The 16,923-nt window shown below is 41.6% G+C and overlaps 2 protein-coding genes across 3 annotated transcripts; both read left to right on the top strand.

The window, feature by feature from the left end:
- On the top strand, nucleotides 1-3,273 carry LOC108170187 (putative pentatricopeptide repeat-containing protein At1g12700, mitochondrial). 2 transcript variants are annotated; one of them, XR_003772003.2, is made up of 3 exons: nucleotides 1-338; nucleotides 2,585-2,648; nucleotides 2,786-3,273. XR_003772003.2 is itself a non-coding variant. In XM_029099747.2 (2 exons), exon 2 carries the CDS (start codon nucleotides 512-514, stop codon nucleotides 2,093-2,095), a length of 1,584 nt encoding a protein of 527 aa, XP_028955580.2. In that variant the 5' UTR covers nucleotides 81-338; nucleotides 464-511; the 3' UTR covers nucleotides 2,096-2,223. The 2 variants fall into 2 exon arrangements, 1 of the variants encoding a protein (XP_028955580.2); XM_029099747.2 differs by lacking the exons at nucleotides 2,585-2,648; nucleotides 2,786-3,273 and adding an exon at nucleotides 464-2,223 and having other exon boundaries at nucleotides 81-338.
- A 4,239-nt stretch (nucleotides 3,274-7,512) lies between these two features.
- Nucleotides 7,513-8,226, top strand: LOC139194638 (uncharacterized). Its single transcript, XM_070819527.1, has one exon. The coding sequence runs from the start codon at nucleotides 7,513-7,515 to the stop codon at nucleotides 8,224-8,226; it is 714 nt and encodes a 237-aa protein (XP_070675628.1).
- Nucleotides 8,227-16,923: the final 8,697 nt, after the last annotated feature.

Below are 16,923 nucleotides of genomic sequence, written 5' to 3'. Positions count from 1 at the left end.
ACATGAGTTACAAATTTTATCTTACCAATCTGTGCCAATTCAATCAATTTTTAAGGCCAATTTCAGTCAACCTACCAAACGGACCCTAAAGTCTGGTTGTTGACTTGACTAAATTGTCAAAAAGAACCAAAACTTGTTTTCGTTGAAAATGCATACCATCATTTATATATGAAACTTTGCCCAAACCAACCCCAAACCTCATCGGGAAAAGGGGTCTGATACGCACAACCAATTCGTCATCTTCCTACTGATTAACCGGCAGATGTTGAAGATGATGCGGGCGACGACAATTTCTTCTTCATTGAATGTTGGTTATGGCATCGCCAGCAGACTGAGAGGTATGTCGCCTGTGCCTTGTTTTCTTCATAAATCTTCTCTTTTTCTATTCTTCAACGTTTACTTGGCTCCGTTTCACTGTCGACCTTCTTATCCAACCAAATCTACCAACACCCAATTGCGCCAGCATGTCAAAGTAACTAATCTTGACGATGCACTCCATGTGTTCGACGAAATGCTTCAAATGCGTCCTCTGCCTTCCGTCGGCCGATTCAATCAAGTCTTGACTCAAGTTGCCAAGTTGAAACATTATTCGGCAGTCATCTCGCTGAATGACCAAATGGAGCTGTCGGGAATTCGTCCTGATGTTTATACTCTAAGCATCATCATTAATTGCTTTTCCCATCTCAACCAAATGGAATTTGGTTTATCTGTCTTGGGAAAATTCCTCAAACTTGGTTTTGAACCGAATGTGGCGACCTTCACCACTCTAATCAACGGATACCTTCTTCAGAATAGAGAGGCTGATGCTGTCGGGATTCTGAATAAACTGATGGAGAGTGGTAATTGTAAGCCCAATGTGGTTACTTTTGGCACACTAGTAAAGGGCCTTTGCATGAAAGGTAACAACACTGAAGCTATTCAACTACTTAGGAAAATGGAAGGAGGAGGTTGCAAGCCTAACATTGTCATTTACAGCACGATCATCGACAGTCTTTGTAAGGATACTATGGTGGTTGATGCGATGAACCTTTTCTCTGAAATGATGAGTAAATGTATTGACCCCGACATAATTACCTATAATTCTTTGATTCATGGAGTATGCAAATTAGGGGAGTGGAAAGAAGCTGCGAGATTGTTTAATGAAATGGTGAGCAAAGGTATTTTTCCAAATCTGCGAACCTTCACTGTCTTGGTAGACACCCTTTGTAAGGAGGGCTTGGTCGGGAAAGCAAAAAGCATGGTCGAAATGATGACGCAAAGAGATATTGAGCCTGACGCTGTTACTTATAATTCTCTTATGGATGGTTATTGCTTGCGAGGAGAAATGCGTGAGGCGAAAAAGGTTTTGGAACTAATGCTCAGAAAGGGCTACACAGTTAATGCTTATAGTTACAACATACTGATAAACGGATATTGTAAGCACAGAAGGATAGATGAGGCGGTGTTGCTTTTTGAGGAAATATCTAGTTGCAGAGTCGCTCTGAATGTCATTACTTATACCATTCTCATGGACGGTTTTTGCAAAGTAGGGAGAGTACAACATGCACAAAAGTTGTTCTCTCAGATGCAAGCTAGTGGGCAGCTTCCAAATGTTCAAACCTATGCTGTTTTATTGGATGGCCTGTGTAAAAACAAACAATTTCCCGAGGCAATACAATTGTTAAGAGATATGGAAGGTAAGAAGTTAGAGCCAGATATTGTGATTTACGCTATTCTTATTGAAGGATTGTGCATTGGTGGGAAAGTTGACTCTGCAAGGGATCTCTTTCGAAATTTATCTTCAAGAGGTGTTCAACCTAATACCAGGACGTATAACATAATGATTGGTGGATTGTGCAACGGAGGGCTAACAAACGAAGCGGTAAAATTACTTAACGAAATGAAAGAGAAAGGTTGTTCTCCAAATGGTTGGACCTATAACATAATCATTCGAGGCTTTTTCAATAACAATGAGCCATCAGAAGCGATGGGACTTATTCAACAAATGGTGGGGAAGGGTTTTTCTGCAGATGCGTCAACTACGGAATTGATAATTGATTTGTTGTCTAAAGATAAAGTAGATCCTGCTTTGTTGCCATTGATAGAAAGATCGTAATGAAGTTAATTTCTATCTTGCAAAGTTAAAACGGATCCTTCTAATGATTATTGTTAATTTGAAAGTGTTGCACCTTTCAATCCCATAAATGCATTATAATACTATGCATACATTGTAGCTTAAGAAAATTACAGACCCCTGCTTCTTCTTTTTTTAATTTTATTTTTATTACACTCATGTTAGTGGAGGTGCATATCAAGAATTAAAGGGTGACCTCAAGCTAATAAGGCTCCCTGCTTTGCCCGGGGGTAAAAATGTCTATTGCACGCAGACTTTTGTTTTGCAAATAGGTTGTTTACACGACTCATGCTCGTAACCTTTTCGGTCACAAAAGAGCAACCCTTTCCGTTGTGCCAAGGCTTGCCCTTAGGTGCATAGCGAGAATAAGACTGGTTTTTACATTCAAACATGTTCTGAATAATTAATTTCTCATCTTGATGGAAGAATTTAAGGGTGTTGCTAGTTTTCTCGATACCAACTGTTTTGCAGGGGATGAAATTCAGCAAACAATGTTGCCAGTAGACGATGTATTGTCTTGGACGCTGATGTGAAGGTACATGTTTTGTGTGATTTTAATAATATTGTTAAAAAGTATGTTATGATCCCTTTGCACGAAGTGAAACATGAATAGCATTGGGCTCAGGAGACACTTAACATGTGTACCGTTGATGTCAATATGATATTTTGCAGGAGTACCCATTTCTAAGTTCTCGTGGAAATAGGAACTCAGAAAATTATAAAGATTTTAGTGTGATGTATGATGACGACGTCCATGATATGGAAGATCATATCGTTTGCGGATGAAAATGGAGAACTTGCGGATCGATTTGAGTTTTGGTTACTCGCAGCATTCGCCAGCCATGGATTATGATATTCGTCAAAATGGCGAAAACGAGCATTTCCTTCAAGTATAAGTAGCTTATTTTCTCAATAACAAGTTAACAACTGCTTTGCAGGGGATGAAATAAAGCAAGCAATGTCGGCCGAGATGATGTCTGGTCTAGAAAGCTTATATGAATGGATGTTTCTTTCATTATTGCTTCCCAGCACAATGGAGTTTTTGTATTTTTAGTACATACGACATCCTCCAATTCTACAAACACCCAATTGCATCAGCTTGTGAAAGTCACAAACCTTGTGGATGCCTTCAGCGAATTCGACGAAATGCTTCAAACGCATCAGCTGCCTTCCGTTGTCCTTTTCAATCAAAACATGGGTCAACTGAACAATTGAGTGAACATTGAAATTGGGTTTGCTTGTTTTGGTAGTGCAACTGAACAATTGAGTGATAAATTTTGTGGGGTTTTGCTGAATTGCATATTGAATTTTCGCTAATTACCATAGTAACTGTGGGAAGATAAAATCCGGTTTCGACTCATGGGCCAATCCAAGTCACCCAGGGATGGTGTTATGCAAGGTAAACCGTAAGGAGAGCCCACGAGAAACAGGCAGGCGCACGTGTCCAGGTAACCGCCTCCACTACGGAGGATCACTGAGGAAGTAGGAAAGGAAAATATGACGTGGTGCTTGTTCCTGAAGCATGCAGTCATATTACGGAGGATCATTGAGGAAGTGGGAAAGGAAAATATGAAGTGGTGCTTGTTCCCGAAGCATGCAGTCATATTACGGAGGACCACTAAGGAAGTGGGAAAGGAAGAGAGATCGTGGTACTTGTTCTCCAGGCATGCAATCCTATAAATATGGAGTGGAGCCAAAGAACAAGGTACGTGAAGAGAACCCGAGAGAATCCAAAGAATAGAAACCAATCGATTGACTTGAGCTGCGGAGGAAGATTATTCTGGGACATCTCGAAGAAGGATTCAACGAACGTGAGGATTGCGGTCAACAAATCTGTGGAGGTATTTCTTCTTGTAGGAAATCTTACTCCAACAGTTGGAGCCGTCTGTAGAAATACAAAACAAAATCAAACTACAAACATGACTGGATCCACACAAGAAGTTCCAAATCCTTCTGAAGACGCAGGGACTCGATCGGTACATGCTAGGTCTCAATCCTAAAATAGTGAACCCAGTCTTGCCATAGAACAATTTAGAAGGTTAACGAGGGAATGGCGTGAAACAAAAAAGACAGCAAATGAGCATTGAAGAAGGCTGAAGCGAGAAATGCCGTAGAAGATGTAACAGGCACCAAGAGACAATGTGCAGAAGAGGAAGATAAGGAAGGTAACTCTAGTAGCGCCCCATCCAGTAACCGTGTTGAAGTGATGAAAAATCGGGACGAAGGGAGCTACAAGGGAAAATGATCGAAAAAGGTAAAAGATGTTGATTTGCAAGAACAAATTGAGAAGATTGTGAAGGGATACAAGCCACAAACCCCAGCGGAGCTTGCCTTAGAAGTGACTAGAGGAATTCGCAAATCGCTGTTCATAGAGGACATCCTAAAAGCTAAAAAACCTGACAAGTTCATCCAACCAAAGTTTAGGCTATTTGAAGGCACGAATGATCCTGTCGAACACATTTACCATTTTCAACAGCATATGGCGCTTGAAGAAGACGACGAGGCCCTCCTATGCAAGTTGTTCCTTTCAAGTCTTTCGGGATCATCTTTAACGTGGTTTAGACAACTGAAATTGAGGTTTATCGGAAGTTTCACAGATCTTTGTTAAGCGTTCATATCTCAATATGTCTGTAATCGGAGGCCAAGAAAAGATGTTATGATCTTGTTCAGCACCAAACAAAATGTAGGCGAGAGCCTCAAGAGCTCCATGACTAGGTTCACGGAAGAGATGTCTACCCTAGAAGAATGTTACTCTCACACTGCCACTTTGACATTCCGAGAAGGGGTGTTGCCTAGAACGAAGATGCGTAAGTCGTTAATCAAGACACCACTACTGGATATGAGGGAGGTGATGGCCCGAGCTGATGGAATCATTAGACTAGAGGAAGATGAACTTATCCAATCAAAGCGGGCCATCGCGACTATTGTCGCATCTCCATCGAACACTACCGCGCTTACCTTGAAACCCACGGCTCAACCGAGGCAAGAAAGAAGATTCTCACGTGATTTGAATGATGGGTTTAATGAAAGATATATACTTGATCGCCCAAACACTAAGCTGCCGGTGAGCCTGGGCAAAAAATTTCACGAGAACAAGGGAAAATGAATCTTTTGTGCACTGGCCCCAATTTGAACGCCACTAGAGAAGCGAGATAGGAACAGGATGTGCACTCATCACAACGACTTTGGTCATGCCACTAATGATTGTCGAAGCCTAAGGAACCAAGTGGAAGCTATGCTGAAGAATGAGATGTTGTCATAATACCGCGTAGAATCAAGAGATAAACGCAAGAATGATGAAGGAATTCAAGCAGTAACAGGAAACATTGGAGCATATGAGAAGTTGTTGGATATCAATGTCATACATGGTGGACCCCAACCCCCTGAGGGACGTGAAACACGTTATCAGTCGCAAAGACGGGAGGCCGAGAAGTCCAGACGTGTACATAACATAACATCAGCCCCTGAAGCGTCTAAAGCATCTAAAGCATTAGATAATCTCGGAGTCATCTCATTTAGCCAAAAAGACCTCGAATGAATTCAATTCCTTCACAATGACGCATTAGTTGTGACGCTACGTGTTGCCAATTCAAGAGTGAAAAGGATAATGATATATGGGGGGAAGCAACACAGACGTTCTATTTTGGAGCACATTTAGAAGAATGAAATTAGACGAGAAAGAGATAAGGCCAAATCCAACTCCTCTTTATGTGTTTGAAAGAACTAAGGCCCAGCCCATTAGAGATGTGACCCTTCCTGTCACGGCAGCAGGTAAGACTCTTTTCGTCACTTTTGTCATCATCGATGCACTGAGTGCATATAATGCCATTATGAGAAGGGATTAGATCCATCGAATGGATGGGGAAGCGTCAACCAGATGTCAAGCAATAAGGTGTCTGTCGACGGATGGTCAAACGACCATCGACATCAAAGGGGATTAGCTGGAGGCCAGAAAATGCTACAGTATGGCAACAGACATCAAGACAACCAGGGAAGTGCAACAGAGCACGGACCTTCATGAGAATAAACCATTATAGCAATTAGCGGAGGACCCACCACAACAAGATCAGGAAAACAACGATCAAGAACCCCCAACTATAGAACCACTGAAGGAAAAGGTTTTAGATCCAACTGATCCTGAGAAACGAATATGGGTGGGCTGCCTCCTATCTGATGCGGAAGTCGAAGAGTTGCTGAAATTTCTAAGGAGCAACACTAATGTTTTTGCATGGTCTCATTAGGATATGCCAGGAATTGACCCGGAATTGGTATGCCATCAGTTAAATGGTGATCCAAGTTGTCCTCAACACCGACAAAAGCAGAGGAGATTTGCGCCAGAATGAAATTAGATTATCAGTGCAGAAGTCGATAGGCTCCTCGAAGTTGGATTCATTTGCGATGTCTGGTGCCCAACTTGGGTTTCGAATGTCATGGTGGTAGGCAAGAAAGAAAAAGGAAAATGGCGCGTATGTGTGGATTATACCAACCTGAACAGAGCATGCCGAAAAGATTGTTTTCCAATTCCAAAGATTGACCAAACGGTGGATGCTACGGCTGGGTACGCATTATTGTCTTTCTTAGATGCTTATTATGGTTATAACCAAATTCTTATGGCTGTTGAAGATCAAGAGAAAAGTGCTTTTATCATTGAGCGTGGATTGTATTGTTACACCATTATGCCTTTCGGACTCAAGAATGCCGGCTCGACTTATCAAAGGTTAGTGAACAAGATGTTTAAAAATCAAATCGGAAATACAATGGAAGTTTACATTAACGATATGGTCGTCAAAAGTCGAGAAAGGTGCCAACACATTGATCATCTACGTAACACTTTTGACGTATTGAGAAGATATCACATGCGGCTAAACCCGGTAAAATGCGCATTCGGTGTATCATCTGGGCAGTTCTTAGGGCACATAGTGAACAAACAAGGTATCGAACCGAACCCAGCAAAAATTGAAGCCTTGTGTAAGATGCCAGATCCGGTAACACCCAGAGATATTCAAGTGTTAACTGGGCGAATCGTTGCCCTTAGTCGTTTCATCTCACGATCATCCGATCGATGCAAACCTTTTTTTCAAGCCATACGAAACCAGAAAAGAGATGTGTGGGGGCAGGAGCAAAATGAAGCTTGCGAACAACTGAAGAAATATCTCATAAGCCTATTGTTGTTAACCATTCCCAAGCAAGAGGAGTTGTTATACATGTACCTAGCCGTAAGCGAAGGGGCAGTAAGCGCTACGTTATTCAGAGAAGAAGGCTTGGTCCAACAACCCATATTTTACGTGAGCAAAAGTTTAATCGATGCAGAGAAGAGGTATTCGCCCACTGAAACCGCAAAGAAGAAGCTCCGTTAGTACTTCGAGGCACACGTCATTATGGTGTTAATTAATCAACCAATGAGGGCTATCTTATCTAAACCGGACTTATCAGGAAGAATTACGAAGTGGGCCATCGAACTTAGTTCCTTTGACATAAAGTATCGGCCTCGAAGCGCAGCCAAAGGACAGGTAATTGCTGACTTTCTTGTAGAGTGTTATCCTCGTGAAAGTTTGCAGAGTGAATGTGAAGAAATTGCAAAAGTCGACCCTAGTGAGATTAAATGGGAGCTTTATGTGGATGGGTCATCCAATCAAGTAGGAGTTGGGGTAGGGATCATTTTAATTTCTCCTGAAGGTATAGACTTAGAATGTTCTGTTCGGTTGGATTTTCCTGCATCAAACAACGTGGTGGAATACGAAGCCCTGGTACTAGGCCTTAAACTTGCAAAACAATTGAAGATAAGCTGTCTTACCGTGCATAGTGATTCACAACTCATCGTCGGCCAAGCAACTGAAGAGTATACGACTAAAAATGCGAGGATGCAGGCATATCAGCAACTGGTTAAAGGGCTAGTGAATGGATTCAAGTATTTCGAGCTGAAGCAAATACCTAGAGAGATGAACGAAAAAGTAGATCAGTTAGCGTACGCGACGTCAGCCGCACAAGAGAACCTGCGGGTGGCCGAAGTAGAATATCTGCACTCCCCGAGTATCGAAGCAGTGCAATCAGACGTGATGCAAATCGACGAGCAAAGGTTGAGATTTGAAAACCCGTTGCCAGAGCAAGCTTAAGCTGAGGATAATGACTGTTGGACGATGCCAATCGTAAACTACTTGACAAAAAGGATCCAGCTGGAAGATCTTGTGGAAGCAAGAAAACTCCAAATGAAATCAGTAAGATATGCGATCCTTAGCGACACGCTCTATAGGAGGTCATTCTCAGGACCTTACCTCAGGTGCTTAAATCCAAGGCAGTCTGAATGGGTTCTGAGAGAATTACATGAAGGAATGTGTGGGAATCACTCAGGAGGAAGAAGCTTAGCGCATCGAGCATTAACTCAAGGTTACTTCTGGCCGTACATGGCCCGAGACGCGGAGCGTATGTAAGAAAGTGCGACAAGTGCCAGAAATATGCCCTGGTTGTTAGACAACCCGTCGAAGAACTCAATCCAATCGTAGGACCCTGGCCATTCGCAAAATGGGGCATGGATATCGTAGGCCTGTTGTCGAGGGCACCCGGAAGTAACAAGTTCGTCCTTCTCGCCACAAACTACTTCACTAAGTGGGTAGAAGCAAAAGCCTATGTTTTTGTCACGCAAGATGACGTTGTAAGATTCATATGGCCAAACATTATATGTCGGTTTGACATACCAAAGGTGATTGTGACAGATAATGGAATGCAGTTCGACAATCGAAGGTTTAGAAGCTATTACACCGAGAAAGGGATCACATTACAATTCTCTTCTAGGAGTTATCCCAGGGCAATGGCCAAGCAGAGAAGACGAATCAAACGATTTTTTATTGTTTAAAGAAAAAGTTGGAACAAAGTAAAGGAAAGTGGCATGAGGAACTCTCTAATGTACTATGGGCTTATCGCACCACAAAACGGAAGCCAACGGGTGAAAGCCCATTTTCTATCGCTTATGGTACTGAAGCGATTATCCCTACAGAGGTCGGTCTACCTACGGTCAGAACATTAATTGTGGAAAATAACGAGAACGATCAACAGCTAGCCCATAACCTCGACTTAGTCGAGGAACAAAGAGAGATCACCGCACTACGACTTGTGAACTACCAGAACCAAGTTGCTGTTTACTTCAACAAACGGGTTAAGTCGAAAAGATTCAGGGTAGGAAAGTGGGTATTGAGAAAGGTCATGGAAAACACAAAAGATTTGAATACAGAAAAGCTTGGACGCATATGGGAATGACCATATGAGGTGACTGAAGCCTTCGAAAAAAGAGCTTATAAACTTAGGCACGTTGAAACAGGTCAGTATGTGCCGCGCCCGTGGAACGCAATTCATTTGAGAAAGTACCACGTTTAACTTTCCGTCTTTATGTTTTCCATATTTAAATTTATGTTTCCAGTAATGTTGAAGGGTAAATCCCTTTCTGTTTTCCTTGCATATTGAAGGGTGTATCCCTAGATGTCTGTTGACATCTCCCTATTGTTTGATAAATAAAGTTGCATTTCATTCGAATCTTAAAATAAAGTCTAAAGCTGAAAAATATAAACTAAGGGATGAGGATCCAATCAAGATCGAAAACATAAGATCAAGTGGGAAAATAAAACCCAAGATCGAATGGGCAGAGACCCAACCAAGATCAGAAATCAAAGATCGAATGGGAAAAGAAAACCCAAGATTGGATGGGCAGAGACCCAATCAAGATCGGAAATCAAAGATCGAGTAGGAAAAGAAAAACCAAGATCGGATGGGCAGAAACCCAATCAAGATCGAGAATCTAAGATCAAGTGGGAAAAGAAACCTAAGATCGAATGGGCAAAGACCCAATCAAGATCGAAAATCTAAGATCGAGCAGGAAAGGAAAGCCAATAGGCAAAGACCCATCCAAGATTGAATAGGTAAAAATTGATTCAAGGTTGAATGGTTTCTGAGATCGATAATGAAAGGGTGAATTTAATCTGATTTGCCTCATCTAACACGTCGCGTGTTTGCAGAGGAAAATGAGGCATGACATGTACGAAGGTAAAAAATTTAGGCAATGGGACGTTGTTTTCCTGCCGTAAAAGAGAATATGTTTTATTTAAAAGAGGAAAACCTCTTGGATGTTAGACACATAGTATGATAAAAGACAAGAATGAGAAGTAAATCTACTAGCAAAAAGGGAAAAACAAGGACAACATCACTACTAGATATCCCAGTAGTGGTTCGACCTAAGGGCCCAACTTATTACAAGCAAAATGACACCTAGTCTAATAGGGTAGAGAGACTATCCCAGTTTACGGAAGGAAAGGTCGTTTTCGCCTTGGAGCGGAAATATTGGACGCCCTGCTTAAAACCAGCATGTATGCCATCTAAGTGAGCAGCAGACAGGGCATGATCGGCAGCCATTAATTCCCCCATGAGACGATCCACGTGGTGTTCAGCGCGTTGTAAATATCCCTTCAGAGTTTCACACTCGTTCAGTAGTAGGGAGTAGTCGAAGCACTTGGGACAGCGTAGGTGGTGACGGAAAGGTGCACGAGAATGACCTGCTTTATCTCCTGCGTAAGGGTCCGGAGAACGAGCAATAGAGTCAGGAGACCAAGTTGCATAACTCCCTCCCGGAGAAACCATTCTGTCAGTAACCGGATTAAGAGCCTGAGTGGTATGATTTAGCCTCAGAGAGATCATTCCGCCGACAATGAAGTCTATAGCTTGTTCTCCACCCGATCTTGTTAGAGACCGGTTCGAGGATTCACGAAAAGTGTTACGGACTTCAGAAGAATAAGAAGCCCTCCTTGGCGAATGAGAATATGAGTTTGAACATAGCTCGATTACATTCCTAGAATCCCTGGAACCCCTTCGGGAGCCTCTTTTTTTGGGAACATCAACGTAGAGCTGGAAGTGGAGCTTCACTTTTCGATTGTTAGCCATGAAGATCCAGGTACTACCTAATGGCTCTCAAACACCCATTTATATAGAGGCAATTCGAATTTGATAGAACGAAAATTCAAAATCTAAGGTGATCGTATCTTATTAAGATAAGTTAATCTCTTTGATTTGAAAACTCAAATTTAAAGATAAAGGATATTGATCACATGTAGTTAAAATTGAAAATCAAAAGGAACGGATAGGAAGAGTTAGGCAGTGGAAGGGTGAAGGCCCAATTTGTGAATGACAATCACGCAAAAATACAACTGAGATAGTAAGTAAAATACAGATGAGGTTTTAGCCCATGAGAACGGATCACCAACACAAATGGAGGTTTAGCCCAAAAGAACAGACCACGCGATTGCGAGAGCTATTGAGCGCTGAAATAAAGGCCGGATTGAAAGCCTCCAAAGCCTAAACTCGAGATGGGTCCGGAAGTAGTAACAAACTAGCTGCCTGGGATAGGATCAGAAAAAGCAGGTTGGTCTGGGGGTCTCTGATCTTTAGGATCCATCCCTTCGTACCACTCATATCCACTCGGTTCAATCCCCATATGGCGATCATACACGTCAGGATCATCTACAAATCGATGTTCCAGACATTGCTGGCTTTGCACCCAACCAAATCTGAAGCTGGAAACCATCTCCTTACATATTTGCTGCATATTCATCTCGCACTCAATAACCATCGCTCGCTTGACCTCGGCCAACTCTTCCTTCGTGTAGCGTGCTTCGGACGTCGCAGCATTCCGAGCTCCTTGCAAACTTGTGATTTCTTCCTCATATCTGTGAAGTTTAGCCCGGTGCTCTCTGACCTGTTGCTGAGTAATACTGAAGGATTCCAACCTAACAGCCAGTCTATCTGATTTTTCCTTTTGAAGAAGAGCCATCTGGAAATAACGTTACAGTTAAAGCTTACAGAAATGATGAAAACATGAGAGAATGAAGGAATACCTTCATAAGGCAATGAGATTCATAAGAGTCGACATCGTCATCGAGCATTGCCTCGAAACGACCGGCGTCACTAGGATGAACCAAGCCCCTCGCCACAGCAGTAGCAGCGCTTGCATTGCCCATAGATCGTCGCCAAGGGTGACGTGACTCCCATCTCTTTTTGTGAACACAGGCCTCCAATCTTAAGATGAATTGCTGAAACCATCGCCACTAGTCGAGCCGAAGGTAAGAGGAGCCGGTTGCCATAACATGGATCTTGGGGTTGTGCCAAAGATAGTCGGCGAACCATGCCTAGGCTTTTTGGGCCTATCTGCCAGATGACGTTTATCTGACCTACCTGCAACTCTGGGCACAGGAAGATCACGTGGAGGTGACGTAGCGCAACAGGACAGTGGAATGTCAGAAGGTGGTGAAGCAATCGCAGGAGAATAATTCGAGTCAGAATCCATGTCCGATTGCCTTGACTCCTCATATTTTCCTCCTTCGTCTTCTTCTTTTGAGCCTTCTGTTCGAGAGTCAGTCACAAGTAAGGAAGACTCTCCGCTGAACTGAAGGTCAAGATCGAGAGCAAAGATAGATTTAAGTAGGGGGTCTAAAGGCAACGACCGATCGACCAAACAGTACGGGAAGTAAATGATGGAGTTGCAGAGATAGGTGATTTGAGTGAGGGTGTCAGCAACTTCTCTAGAGCTCCATATCTTCCTCGTCGCAAACTTCTTTAGCCAGCATTTTTGGTATTTGGAAATGATCTGTTTGGGACCATCCGATAAAGCTACGAAAGAAATTCACGGTAAGTAAAGTCCGCATATTTATGAAAAACAAATAATAAAGGTAAATTTATATACCAGGTTTAGGACCGAAAGCAGAAGGAATAGATAACTATGATAGCTTGGAAGCCTTCCAGTTCCTCAAAATCAGAAGAGGGCGATTCTTCCAATCTCTAGCTCTCGAAGGGCCCAATGACAAGAATTTCTTACGAGATCTAGGTTTAAAATTAAAGAAGCTAGTTTCACCCTTAATAACAGTTAAGTCGAAGAGATAGAGAAAATCCCTAAAACCTAAAGATATACCTAGCTTCAGACCCAATGCCAGAAAAGTCGACATAATCAAGTAAGAGTTTGGGTTCAGTTGCATAGGGTGAGTATTAGTGAAGAATAAGATGAGATGAATCATGGGGTGGAGCAAGTGGGATACCGAGGCCCGAATACATGTCGGCTCCAGCAGGAAGTGGGCTAAGGTGTATGTCATCTGGAACGTGACCTAGGTCATGAGCCTTGACAATTTCGAAGGGTGGTGGAGTACCACCATATTTAGACCAAGGTGCACGTCTCGACATGATAAACGGGTGGGAGATTTATCAGCCAAAATTTGGTTAGATAAGACAGAAGAGGAATTTGTGCTCGTAAATGTAAGTGGAATGTTTGAAATATTCTCGCAAGAGGGGTTTGAAATGAAAATAACCTGTAAACTAAGAGGTCACTCTGAAGCAAGAAATCACAGGCTTGGAGAAGACTAAGCAAAGGAAATGAAGAAAAGCAGAGATGGAGAAACACAAGGTAATGACACACACACACACACACACACACACACACACACACACACACACACACACACACACATATATATATATATATATATACATGCGTGCATAGAGAAGTACACAAATATATGAACAGCACGTACAGAGATCCGCATGTCAATATGCAGAGATATGCACACGTATGTTACACGTAGGTCTGCCTATATATGCCTATGAATCCAAACATATATATGTATATATATAAAGGCAAATGTCGGAATTGGTGTGTATACATATAGAAAAGCATGCAAAAGTCTGGCCAGGACGTGATGTCCACATATACATATAGAAAAGCATGCAAAAGTCTGGCCAGGACGTGATGTCCACAAAAGTACACTTACATATATATATATATGGGTGTATATACATATAGAAAAGCATGCAAAAGCCTGACAAGGACGTGATGTCCACAAAAGTACACTTATATATATATATATATATATATGGGGGGGTGTATACATATAGGAAAGCATGCAAAAGTCTGGCAAGGACATGATGTCCTCAAAAGTACGCATATATATGTATGTATGTATGTATAAAGGCAAGTGTCGGTATTGGTGTTTATATATATGCACACGAGTGTGTGAACATGTTTTAGACTTCTGCGTTGCAACTACAGTTGTTGTTTTCATCAGTTCGACAAGACGAGACAGTGAGTTATATAATAGATACGCATATGTGTAACTTGTCAGACAGGCTACACAGTTAAATTTCATCAGTCCTCTTTCGTCATGTCAGTCCACTTTCGTCATGTCAGTCCACTTTCGTCATGTCAGTCCACTTTCGTAATGTCAGTCCTCTTTCGTCACTTTCGTAATGTCAATCCTCTTTCGTCATGTCAGTCCACTTTCATAATGTCAGTCCTCTTTCGTCATGTCCACTTTCGTAATGTCAGCCCACTTTCGTAATGTCAGTCCTCGTTCGTCATGTCAGTCCACCTTCGTAATGTCCTCGTAAATCCTTGTTCATAAATGTTAGTCTGCTTTCGTGGAAAGTGTCAGCCCATATTTTATGTGAAGATGTGAGGTGACTTTCATAAAGTAAGTGAAAGAGCCTGTTTGGTTTTCGCGAGTTAGGCACACGAAACAATGACTTTGGTAAATTTACTGAAGGTAAATTTACCCGTAGAAAAAGCAACTTCCACAAATTTGATCTTAGTAAGAAATGCTAAAAGTTCAGCTAGGTTCAAAAAGCATAGTTTCAGGGCCACATGTGATCGAAAAACTTAGTTTTCCCATATTTTATATACGTAAAAAATGGGAAAATGGGCATTATGGGAGGATAAAGTCCGATTTCGACTCATGGGCCAATCCAAGTCACCCAAGGATGGTGTTATGCAAGGTAAACCGTAAGGATAGCCTACGAGGAACAGGCAGGCGCACGTGTCCAGGCAACCGCCTCCACTACGGAGGATCACTGAGGAAGTGGAAAAGGAATATATGACGTGGTGCTTGTTCCCAAAGCATGCAGTCATATTACGGAAGATCATTGAGGAAGTGGGGAAGGAAAATATGACGTGGTGCTTGTTCCCGAAGCATGCAGTCATATTATGGAAGACCACTAAGGAAGTAGGAAAGGAAGAGATATCGTGGTACTTGTTCTCCAGGCATGCAATCCTATAAATATGGAGTGGAGCCAAAGAACAAGGTACGTGAAGAGAACTCGAGAGAATCCAGAGAATAGAAACCAATCGACTGACTTGAGCATCAGAGTATCTTTTGCAAGTACCCGCCCAGGCAAGCTGCGGAGGAAGATTATTTTGGGACATCTCGAAGAAGGATTCGGCGAACGTGAGAATTGCGGTCAACAAATCTGTGGAGGTATTTCTTCTTGTAGGAAATCTCACTCCAACAGTAACCTTTGTTTTTCCAGAATTAACTGATGCACGGATAGTTCACTTTGGTTGCTTATGCCGTATCCAATATTTTGTTGGATATGATACTTGTCAGATACTCTCGGATACTGGTCGAATACATATCATGGTGAACGGGTACGACTTTGACTTGATTGGTAGATGTATCCCTCATTTGAAATACACATATCATGCTTTCGTGCCATTCCTGCTTGCTGAAACTGATGTGAATGACCGTGAAAGCTCTTTAAATCCTATTCAGTCTGATTAGATATGTCACTGAAACAATCCATTTTGTCTCTGTTTTTCTGAGGAAGGTTTATGAGGAGCTGTACGACAAAGGCTCAGCCTAGAGAAAGGTTTAGGCTTCCACATCCCTTTTTCTTTTCTTTTCTTCTTTTTCTTTTTCATTTTCTTTGTTGTTAGAGTTCTGGAACCCGCACATGAAGAATCACCTCGTTATCCCGAAAATGCTACTGGATTTCATGCGAATGATGTTTGTTTAGATGAAAAAATTTGGACGTGGTGTGTTGTTTCTGTTATGTTTTTCTTTTTCTTGATGGTTTGAAATCCAATGCAGAGTTTACAACATGGTGTAGATAAACGACTCCAAATCTGAATTTTGTGGTATAAGTGTAGTAGAACATACTTGAGTTAGTATGCTGGTCCGGAATAGAAATAATTGTATTTAGGTTGGAGTTCAGAACCACCGTCAAATGATTTCCAAATCGCCCTTTTGACAATTCTGTTGAATGACATAAAGCCCATGTTTGAATGTCATAAGTTATAATCCACAAGCTTTTTGGTTGTATATATTTTCGAAGGCCGGATGGTGCTTTGGACTTCTGAATCAGAGCGACATGTGCCCGTGCCCGTAGCCGTGCTTATTATGGCTCGAGCCTCTCAAGTTGCTGACCTACAATACTGGATGGGTTTAACAAACTCTTCTGACTACTTTGAAGTTTTAGACTTGCATTCGTTGATCCTTTGATATATTAACGAATGATGATCCTCTCTGGATCCTCTTTGTGAGGATCCTGGAGATCTTCAAATCGTGTCCGTTCATCGTACATCATGAGGTTAGAAATCATTTTAAATACTTTTATTTTAAATTAAATATGAATAGTACCTGACGAAAATTGATCACACGGAACGGACATGATTTGAGAATTGTGAGGATCATCATAGAAAGGATAATAAAGAGGATTCTCATGATATATTAACTGCATATCGAGCATAGATATTGACTATGTGGCATGAATCTCAATCACAAATTGAAACATTACTTTTGTTAGGAAAATCTTAACGATATATTAATCCTATATTTCCCTTAAAACGTGACTTTTACGAAAAGTTAAGAAAATGTCACACATCATCTTCTTCAAAAAATAAGAAAAAAAATAATAAGAAAAGGTCACATATTAGCAATAAAACTTGTTTATTAGTTGGTTGAGATAGGTTATCATTAATTAAAATATATTTAAGTCTACTACATTGTTTGTTGTGT

Source organism: Malus domestica, chromosome 03 (assembly GCF_042453785.1).
Source record: "Malus domestica chromosome 03, GDT2T_hap1".
NCBI lineage: Eukaryota > Viridiplantae > Streptophyta > Magnoliopsida > Rosales > Rosaceae > Malus > Malus domestica.
Note: the sequence above shows the minus strand (reverse complement) of the source record. Positions and strands in the feature narration are given on the sequence as shown.